This window comes from Eubalaena glacialis, chromosome 13 (assembly GCF_028564815.1).
Source record: "Eubalaena glacialis isolate mEubGla1 chromosome 13, mEubGla1.1.hap2.+ XY, whole genome shotgun sequence".
NCBI classification, from domain to species: domain Eukaryota; kingdom Metazoa; phylum Chordata; class Mammalia; order Artiodactyla; family Balaenidae; genus Eubalaena; species Eubalaena glacialis.
Genome location: NC_083728.1, coordinates 87,918,890 through 87,928,731, shown reverse-complemented (window position 1 = coordinate 87,928,731; position 9,842 = coordinate 87,918,890). Strand labels below are relative to the sequence as shown.

Below are 9,842 nucleotides of genomic sequence, written 5' to 3'. Positions count from 1 at the left end.
AACTATTCAAACTTATCTTTGCATCCTCCCCTTCCCACCAACTCAGACAATCAACATCAACTTGGGACTCCTCCGTGTCTACAGTCCCAGGGACATTGTTGGTCTCTGTGGAATGTTTGTTGAATGAATAAATAAAAGTTTATTCACACTAAGGTGTAAATGTGAAAGGACAGTTACGTATTTTAATGTGTTAACTCTCCCAGGGGCGTTTATAATAGCCTTTTAATATATGGCGCCATTTACGACTTATTCTTACTATTCATTATTTTGCGGAGTCAAAGGTTACTGGGAGGCTGACTTGGGCCGCGGGGGCGGACGGGCAAAACATTTTGAGCCCTGGAGGTGAAACAGGTCTGGACCCCTGGGAACCTGCAGGGATTGGCGACGAGCACCAAGAGAGCCAGCTCCGGTGCCCTCCCTGTACCTGGGGGGCGGCTGGAAGACGGGGCGCGGCACAGGGAGCTCGCCCCCTGCTGGACAAAGACGCGGATGGTCCAGCTCCCGACTCTCTGAGCCCCTCGGCCCGGAAACCGGCCCCCCCTGCCGGCCTCGCCGCCTCACTGCACCCCGGGCCCGGCAGCCGCAACCTCGCCCGGGCCGGCCGTGGTGTGCGCACCCGGGGAGCGCCGGCTGCACGGGGTACGCGCGTGGGTGCAGGCCCCGGGTCGCCGCTGGGGGGCGCCGCTGCGCGGTGCGCCCAGCTTCGCTCCGCCGGGGCCTTGGACACCAAACCCAGCACGGCCCTGCCGGGCAGGGGCGAGGGGCTGCAAGGAGTGGACGCCCCAAAGCGGGGGCGGGCTGGCGCCGGGTCCCCTCCACCCCACGACATTTCTCCGTGTCCCCCCGCCGGCTCCGCTGGCCCGATGCCCCCCACCCCAGCCTAGCTGCGCAGCGCAGCACGGCCACTCCCGCTCCGTCCTTGGAGGGTGTGGAAGGGTGGGTTTGGGGCCGGGGGCGGGTCTGGGGGCGGACCCGGAGGCGGGGCTGTCTCTGCGGCAGGGCCCTGTTCGGCTCCCCCCCGATCTCTCTCCGTCTCTCCTCCTCCCTCCTCCTGCTCCGGGCGGAGCCCGGCATGGGGGGGCCGGCGCCCGGCAGGCCAGGTACGGTGATGTAGAAATTGGGGAGGCTTGGTGCGGGGAGGTGGGATGGGGGGACAAGGGGTAGGGAGGATTGGCGGGGCGAGAGACGGAGAAACCCAGGGTAGCAGGACAAGGGGAAGGGGAGGGGTGCCCGGGAACCTGGGGCCTTTGGATGGAGAGGGGGATGAAGCCGGCCAGGTTTGGAACAAACAGGGAAGGGAGAGGACGGCAGTGAGGAGGGGCGCCTAGAAGGAGAGGTGAGGCAGAAGGCGCAAAGAAGAGTGTGTTTGGGGGAAGGGAAACCAGGGCAGGTATGGAGGCCGCAGCTCAGAAGGTAGCTATGAGGCCAGACTGGAGACCCCCGGGTGGGATGGAGGGGCGGGGACTGCGAGAGGGAAGCCGGGAGCCTCCCAGATCCCGGAGGAGGAAGGTGATTTGGGCCCTCAGGGAGGGAGGCGGAGACCATCGCTGAGGGGCCAGGGTGCAGGAATAGGGGTGGACGGAAGCCCAGGCCCAGGCGAAGGACTGGTGAGGGGGTCAGCAGGGAATGGAGAGACATGGATGGGTGGTCTTGTAGCTGCCCAACTCAGAATGCCCCCACCCTTTCTCCAGCATCCCCGCCCTGCCCTCATGACACCCCCCAGCCTCAGGCCCCAAGAGGGGGTGGGGAGTCTGTCTCCCCCTTCCCCAGCGGGGTGCAGTGGAGGCAAGTAGGCCCCGGCATAACTCCTTGTCTATAGGTACGTCCAGTTCGGTGCAGCCGATTTGTGTGTGTCTGGAGGTCTGTGTGTGCTGTGGGTGTGTCGGGGTGTTTATGTCTGTGTGTCTGGCTGTTCCTAGGTTGTGTTTACCTATGCCAATCAGTGTGTCTGGTCCTCTGTTGGTAGATATGGGTCTGTGGCCCGGTGGTTTGTGAGTCTGAATGTGTGTTTGTGTGGCTGCAGGGTTGCTGTAGGTTGGTGGGGCCTGTCTGTGTGGTGGATCAGGATGTATTTACAGGATGGGATTCTGTGTCAGTCTGATCTCTCCAGAGTGTGTATCTGTGGCTCTGAACACCTTTGTCAGGGTGTGTGACTCTGGATACACGTCCGTCTGTGTCTGTACGTGTGTGGGTCCTGGAGGCGGTGTTGGGTTTTCTGTGCCTCCATCTGTTTTCCTCTCTCTGAGGACCCGAGTCACATCTCTGCTCCTTTCTCTCTCTTTCTCATTCATTCCTGGCCCCGACCACCCCACATCTTTCTTTTTTTTCCTTTCCATTCCCCCCCACCAAGTGGATCCGGGACCCAGGGAGGGTCGCCCCCCGGGCCTGGTGGCGCTGAGCAGGAACCCCCAGCACCCGCCTCCTGCCTCACGACATGAACCTCCTCTACCGAAAAACCAAGCTGGAGTGGAGGCAGCACAAGGAAGAGGAGGCCAAGAGGAGGTAAGGCCGCAGTCCCAGATTGCCCCCTCGCCTGTCCCACCTCTGCTTCCCTCGTGGCGGGGCCACAGCCCTCTGCCCTTCCTGACTTCAACAGCCTGGTCATCAGTCTGATCTCAAAGCCCGTGCTCAGTACAGAATTGCTGGAATTGCACACGCCCTGTCCCTGCCCTGCTCCTGGCTCCTGGCTCCAGCCCCTGCCCTGGCGTCTCAGGGGGCTTCCAGCCCAGGGACACCCTGTTGGCTCTTCCCCATCCCCAGAGGCCCAAGACACTCCTTCCTGACTCACCTCTGGCCTGTGATGTCCTCCTTTCTGTCAGTGTGGGCCTGGCTCCTGGTTCCCATGTCACCTGACCTTGGAAGGGGCAGGCCCTGCTGCCCTCATGGTCCAGGGATGGGTCATTTGAGGGGTGCCAGAGACGACCCATTTGGCCCCCTCCCCGTGACGGGGTTGTGTGTGTGTGGTGGGGGACAGGCAGGCTGGCCCTGCAGAGGAGCCAGGGCTGGGAACCAACACCCCACACACACACGGCTCGCCCCCTCTCCTTGCCCTCCCGGGGACCTGGCACCTGGCCTCTTCCGTCTTGCTCCCTTCTCTTTTTCATCCCCATTGATGGCACAGCTGCTCGGAGCCTGAGTCAGAGCCACCTCCCTGCTCCCTTCTCCCTCCTCAAAACTGTGGAGTTTAATTCTTGTTGTTAATTAGATTAATCAGAGCTATCACTGCACTGATCTCTCCCTAATGAAGGGTTAGTAGACAGGGCCTTAACGAGAGCCCATCCCACAGCAGCTCTCCCCTCTTCCCTGCCAGCCGCGCCCCCCCTTCACTCACACAGAAGCTCAGAGACAGTGAAAGGGAATGGGGGGTGAGCCTGGGAGGGTGACAGAGAGAGGACAGCACCGAGGGAGAGGGAGAGGGAGAGAGAGGGAAAGAAAGAAAGAGAGAGAGGCAGGGAGGAAGAAGGATCAGCCGGGGGAGGCTGCTCTGAGGATGCGGCGGTACAGCCGGGTCTGGGAAAAGAGGCGGTGTGGGAGTGGAGGCCGCAGCAGCCAGACATGAAGGGAGGCCAGAGGCCAGGTGTGGGCCAGCGTGAGAGTGAGAAGGAGCAGAGCTAGGTGGCAGGAGCATGTGCCAGGCGGGGCTGTGCTGCCTGGGTTTGCATCTCTGTGTACGAAGTTGTCCACATGTGTGTGTGCACCAGAGATGCCCAGGCTGGGGTCGGCCAGCTCCAGGAATGCTCCCTTGCACACAGGCTCACCCCTTCTCTCATCCCTGCCCTCCATATCCTTGCCTTTTTCAAAGCCTAGAAATTCAGTCTGAAGCTTCTACTTTAGTGCTTTGGACCCTCAGGCTCCCCCCATCTCCACCCCGGCCCCCCTCCTCCTACCTGGGAGGCCACAGGGTTGCAAACCCCTCTTGGGGTATGGGAGCGGGGGGCCCAGGCCTGAGGCCCGACCTCTGCTGCATCTGGGCCTTCTCTCCCCAGCTCCAGTAAGGAGGGGGCTCCCGCAGGCTCCGCGGGGCCCGGGGCCGGCCCAGGGCCGGGGGTCCGCGTGCGGGACGTCGCCTCGCTGCGCCGCTCGCTCAGGATGGGCTTCATGACGATGCCCGCCTCCCAAGAGCACACCCCCCACCCCTGCCGCAGCGCCATGGCCCCACGCTCCCTCTCCTGCCACTCGGTGGGCAGCATGGACAGCGTGGGGGGCGGGCCTGAGGGGGGCAGGGGGGGCCTCACAGAGGACGGCAGCACCCGAAGACCCCCGGCCAAGCCCCGGAGACACCCCAGCACCAAGCTCAGCATGGCAGGGCCGGGGTCAGAGACGCCCCCCAGCAAGAAAGCAGGTGAGACACCAGCACCCCTGCCCAGAAGGAGCCGGGAGCTGGGAGGATCCATTCCAGGCCAGGGGAGGCCTGCCGGGAGGGTTCATTCAGGGAAGAACCAAGGAAGTGGAAGGTTCCATTCTCAGAAGGAGTTGGGGGGGGTTCCTTTTTGGAAGGGCCTGAGATGAACCATTCAAGGGCAGGGGAAGCTCCTTGAAAAGTTCATTCTTGGGAAAGGGGTGGCCTTGGAGGGCCTTGAGGGTCGGGGAGAATTGAGGGTGGGAGCTGCAGATTCTGGGGCGTTCATAAGAAGGACGGGAGGCAGACCGGTAGGAAAAGAACCCACTGGGGCTGTAAGTTGAGAGACGTGGGGAAAATGAAGAGGCAGAAATGTCCTTGCCGGTGAGTCAAGAGGTCACAGTGGGTCTCCCCATTTCCTTCGCCGACTTAGAGCCCGGTTTCTTTTTCTCTTTCCCACTCCTGCGCAGGCTCACAGAAGCCAACCCCTGAGGGCCGCGAGTCCAGCCGGAAGGTTCCTCCACAGAAGCCCAGGCGAAGTCCCAACACCCAGCTCTCTGTCTCCTTTGATGAGTCCTGTCCCCCAATCGCCTCTCCTCGAGGGGGGAACCCGCCCCTTCAGCGCCTCAGTAGGGGGTCCTGTGTAGCTGGGGACCCTGAGGTGGGTGCCCAGGAAGAAGAGCCAGTGTACATCGAGATGGTGGGGGATGTCTTCAGGGGAGGAGGGCGGAGTGGAGGGGGACTGACTGGGCCCCCTCTTGGGGGTGGGGGGGGGCCGACCCCAACGGCTGGCGCTGACTCGGACTCAGAAGAGAGCGAGGCCATATACGAGGAGATGAAGTACCCGCTGCCCGAGGAGGCCGGGGAAGGCCGCGCCAATGGGGCCCCTCCGTTGACGGCAAGCTCCACACCGCACCAGCCTCACGCCCTTCAGCTCCACACCCAGCGCCGTCCAGCTTCAGCCCTCCCGAGCCGGAGGGAGGGGACGCCCACCAAGACCACTCCTTGTGAAATCCCCCCGCCCTTCCCCAACCTCCTCCAGCACCGTCCTCCACTCCTGGCCTTCCCCCAGGCCAAGCCTGCTTCCCGAGCCCCTGGCGATGGGGTCTCGAGGCTACCGGTCCTCTGCCACTCCAAGGAGCCAGCCGGCTCCACCCCAGCTCCCCAAGTGCCTGCCCGGGAGCGGGAGACGCCTCCCCCACCGCCTCCGCCTCCCGCTGCCAACCTGCTGCTGCTGGGACCCTCAGGCCGAGCCCGGAGCCACTCGACACCGTTGCCGCCCCAGGGCTCTGGCCAGCCCCGGGGGGAGAGGGAGCTCCCCAATTCCCACAGCATGATCTGCCCCAAGGTGGCAGGGGTGCCGGCAGCCCCTCCTGCCCCGGCTGCCTTGCTCCCCGGCCCCCCCAAGGACAAGGCCGTGTCTTACACCATGGTGTACTCAGCAGTCAAGGTGACCACGCACTCCGTCCTGCCCACCGGTCCGCCCCTGGCTGCTGGGGAGCCAAAGACGGAGAAGGAGATCTCAGTCCTCCACGGGATGCTGTGCACCCGCTCGAGGCCCCCCGTGCCTGGGAAGTCCAGCCCCCATGGCGGGGCTATGGGCGCAGCAGCTGGGGTTCTCCACCACCGCGCCTGCCTGGCCTCCCCACACAGCCTTCCGGACCCAACTGCAGGCCCCCTGACCCCCCTCTGGACCTACCCAGCTGCGGCAGCTGGGCTCAAGAGACCCCCTGCCTATGAGAGCCTCAAGGCTGGGGGGGTGCTGAATAAGGGCTGTGGAATGGGGGCTCCATCCCCCGTGGTCAAGATCCAGCTGCAGGAGCAAGGGACCGACGGGGGGGCCTTTGCCAGCCTCTCCTGTGCCCACGTCATCGCCAGCGCGGGGACACCAGAGGAGGAAGAAGAGGAGATGGGCGCCTCAACGTTTGGGGCAGGCTGGGCTCTGCAGAGGAAGGTCCTGTATGGCGGGAGGAAGGCGAAAGAGCTGGACAGTGAGTGAGGAGGGGGTGACGGGGAGGGGGACTGGGGATGTCCGTGATGATTTGGGGGAGGTGTTGAAGGGCATACTTGGAAGCCACAGCCCATTGTCCTGAACTGGGAACTTTTCTGGGAGACCAGAGGGATGGGGGCATGCAGCATACTGAAGGGATGGGGTCCCCGTGTGTGCTCTGGAGGGGCAGGAAGACCTGGGATGGGGACGGGGTAGAATCTGGTCTCCTACTCCTGCTCTGTCCCGCTCTACTCCCTGCCTCTCCCTTCGCTGGGCTGCAGGGGTGTGTGTTTGTGAGTGTGCGCACACTAGGAGCTAAACACAGCTGCCTCCCAGCCGTTACCATGGCAACCCATCCAGACAGGAGGGAGAGGAGAGGGAGGCCCCTACCGTTGCTTGGCAACGCAATGCTCTGCCAGGCTTACTCTCAGAGATGAGCTTAGTTCACATGCAGCCCTTCCCCCAATGCCCCCCTTCTCACTTCCCGGCTTTGGGAATTCTCCCCCTCCTAGGGAACAGCCCCCCTGGTCTCTGTTTCAGAGGGTGTTTATGCTGGCACTGTCTGGGGCTGGAGGGGCTCTGAAGTTAAACTGGGGTAGGGGAGACCCCTCTGAATAGGGAAAAGGGTTTGGCAGCAGTAAATATCTATGATTCTCAGCCCAGGGGTGGTCCCAGGACTGGCATCCCTCCTTGTGTGTATGTTGGGGGAGTGTGAAGCAGGGCCCCTCCCTTCCCAGCTGTGACCTGCAACGGGGCAAGTTACTTCTCCTGGTCCACCCAGGCTGCGGTGTGTGTAGCTGGGGGGACAGCAAGACCCTTCCCATTGTACAGTCTCAGAGCTCTCCTTGTCACCCAGCAGAGGTCGAGGACAGTGTCCGGGCCTGGAATGGCAGTGCCGAGGGTCCAAGCAAGGTGGAGCATGAGGACAGAGGCTCTATGGCATCAGGGATCCCAGTGAGGAGCCAGGGGGCAGAGGGCCTGCTGGCCAGGATCCACCACGGAGGGGACCGAGGAGGAAGCCGCACCGCGCTGCCCATACCCTGCCAGACCTTCCCCGCCTGCCACCGCAACGGAGGTGACACACTCTGCCCTCGTACACCAGCACACAGATGGGCGGGCTGGGGGGAATCTCCCAGGGTCCTCATCCTGGGCCCTACATCCTAATACCACGTCTCCAACCCCTTTCCTCCTCTAATGAGGCTGGGGAGGGGGGGGCCGCAGCCTGGCAGGGGCTGTCCTGAGGGAACTGGGGGAGGGGAACCTGGAGGCCCCTTCCCTTCTCACCCCTCAATCTTCTGCCTCAGACTTCACGGGAGGCTACCGCCTGGGGCGCTCCGCCTCCACCTCAGGAGTCCGGCAGGCCGCGCTCCACACCCCTCGGCCCTGCAGCCAGCCCAGGGATGCCCCGAGCCAGGTGAGGAGGGAGACAGGGTTGGGCATTTTATTTGTGAAGGAACAGGTAGGCGAGAAGGCCCGGGTGAGGGAAGAAAGGCAAGACTTCAGGCTGGGGCCTGCCACAGACTAACGGGGACGGCTGGAGAGCGAGGGGCTGGGGGAGATCCTGGGTAGCCAGCCAGGGCCGCCACTGGCCGACGTGCGCCTTTGTGCGTTGCGTTTAGAAAGAGACATCCCCTCTGGGTGGAAAAATGCATCCTGCTGGGAAGACGGCTTTGAAAAGGCGCCCCTTCCTGGGGTGAGACACGCCCCGCCTGGCACCAGGGCGCTGGGAGAGAGGACGGAGGCCTTGGGGGCAAGAGAGGACTTGTTTCTGGGCGACGCATTGGCCTCGGCGCTCGGCGGTGGGGACAGGGCCGGGTGACTCTGAGGTCCTTGACCCCCTTATTCCTCCCTCCCCCCCCATCCCCGTCGGGGCCGGCGGCGGGAGGAGGGGGCACAGACCCAGCCTGCGCTGCCGCTGCCGCTGCCGCTACCGCTGCCGCTGCCGCCCCAGGCCGCCCGCGAGCGCGACGGCAAACTGCTGGAGGTGATCGAGCGCAAGCGCTGCGTGTGCAAGGAGATCAAGGCGCGCCACCGGCCCGATCGCGGCCTCTGCAAGCAGGAGAGCATGCCCATCCTCCCCAGCTGGCGGCGCGGGCCTGAGCCCCGCAAGTCCGGCACCCCGCCCTGCCGCCGGCAGCACACCGTCCTCTGGGACACTGCCATCTGAGGAGGCCGGGGCGCCGGGACCGGGGAGCGGGGCGGGGGAGACCGGCCTCGAAAGAGGGACGCTTGAAGGACCAGGTGAGAGCGAGCCGGGGAGAACCCCTGCCCTCCACCCTAACCCCCGAGACGGGGAGTCGGCCGGGCCCATCGGGTTGGGGGCGCCAAGCAGCACCCCCAGAAACTTGGGGGAGGGTTGGCTTGAGGTTGGGAGTGAGGCCCTCCGCCGCTCTTCGCACTGAGCCAAGCAGACCCCTCCTCTTGAGAGGGCCAAGGCCAAGCCCAGGTCAGCATGGGGGAGGAGGGAAGGGTCAGGGAGGAAGAAGGGGGGCGGGTCAGCGAGGGACAGGGACCCGAGAGTGAGAGGTAGAGGGGCTCTTTTAGAGAGTGGGGAGTGGGGGAGGTGCTGTTTACTTTGTTATTTATTTCGGGCTGGGGGGCAATTCTTGGCCCTTCTGACCTACTCCTGAACAGGGAGTGGGGAATCGCAGGCAAGCAAAGGGAACCAAGCTGGCACTCTCCCCAACGCCTAAAGGCCCCACCATCCACGCCCCGCCAAAGCTAGGGACAGGTCTGGAGTGGGGAGTGGAGCAGGAGAAGGGAGGGGCTCCGGGGAGCCCAGGGACCAGAGGGCTCATTTACTGTATTTACAAGTTGCCAGTATTTGGTAGTGAGCTTGGCCTGCTCTGAAACAGGCATCTTACTTAGCTCCGGGGTGAGGGTCTGGCACCTGGGATGGGGGGGATGATGGGGAAGGAGGGAAATTTTCGCGGGTGGGGGGCGGGCAGGGTATTTATTTAAATTAAAAAGCAAAAAAACAAAAAACCCAGAAGAGATGTCAGGAACTTTTTTTTAATTCCTTTCTTTTCAGAATAATATATTAAAAGACTAACGATCCTAGAACTGGCTTCTTATGTTTCAGTGCGCTCCGCCTTTCTTATACCTGTCCCGTTTTCACTCTTGCCCCTGGTTGGTGGGAGCCGGAGGTTGTGCAGGGCGGGTTACTATGGCACGTGAGAGGGAGAGGTGGAGTTGGAGGAAAGTCTTTGGGAACGCCACCGTGCAGTGACTCAGCAAACCCTAATTGAGCATCTGATGTGTGCATGACCGTGCGCCGATGCAGAAGGAACGTTCCGACTGAAGCCTGTCCTCAAGCAGCTTGTAGTCTATTCAGGGAGGTGAGATACCTGAGCCAACACCAGGCAGTGCTCCAGGAGTAGGAGAGGGAGAGAGCTGGACTCCTCCGACAAGGCACAGTGAGCCTAAAAGTACAGGTAAGGTTTGGATGAGCAGGGGGAAGGTCCCAAGCTCGTGTCATGATTATCTGCCATGGTGGGATGGGCACAGCAACTG

The 9,842-nt window shown here is 63.0% G+C and overlaps 1 protein-coding gene across 4 annotated transcripts; it reads left to right on the top strand.

Annotated features, from left to right (window-relative positions):
* The first annotated feature begins 1,005 nt into the window (after window positions 1–1,005).
* NYAP1 (neuronal tyrosine phosphorylated phosphoinositide-3-kinase adaptor 1) lies at window positions 1,006–8,795 on the top strand. 4 transcript variants are annotated; one of them, XM_061208318.1, is made up of 7 exons: window positions 1,006–1,100; window positions 2,351–2,502; window positions 3,987–4,342; window positions 4,810–6,330; window positions 7,189–7,404; window positions 7,634–7,743; window positions 8,233–8,795. In XM_061208318.1, exons 2-7 carry the CDS (start codon window positions 2,435–2,437, stop codon window positions 8,494–8,496), a joined length of 2,535 nt encoding a protein of 844 aa, XP_061064301.1. In that variant the 5' UTR covers window positions 1,006–1,100; window positions 2,351–2,434; the 3' UTR covers window positions 8,497–8,795. The 4 variants fall into 4 exon arrangements, with proteins under 4 accessions (XP_061064301.1, XP_061064298.1, XP_061064299.1 ...); XM_061208315.1 differs by having other exon boundaries at window positions 8,227–8,795; XM_061208316.1 differs by having other exon boundaries at window positions 1,692–2,502; window positions 8,227–8,795.
* The last annotated feature ends 1,047 nt before the right edge of the window (window positions 8,796–9,842 follow it).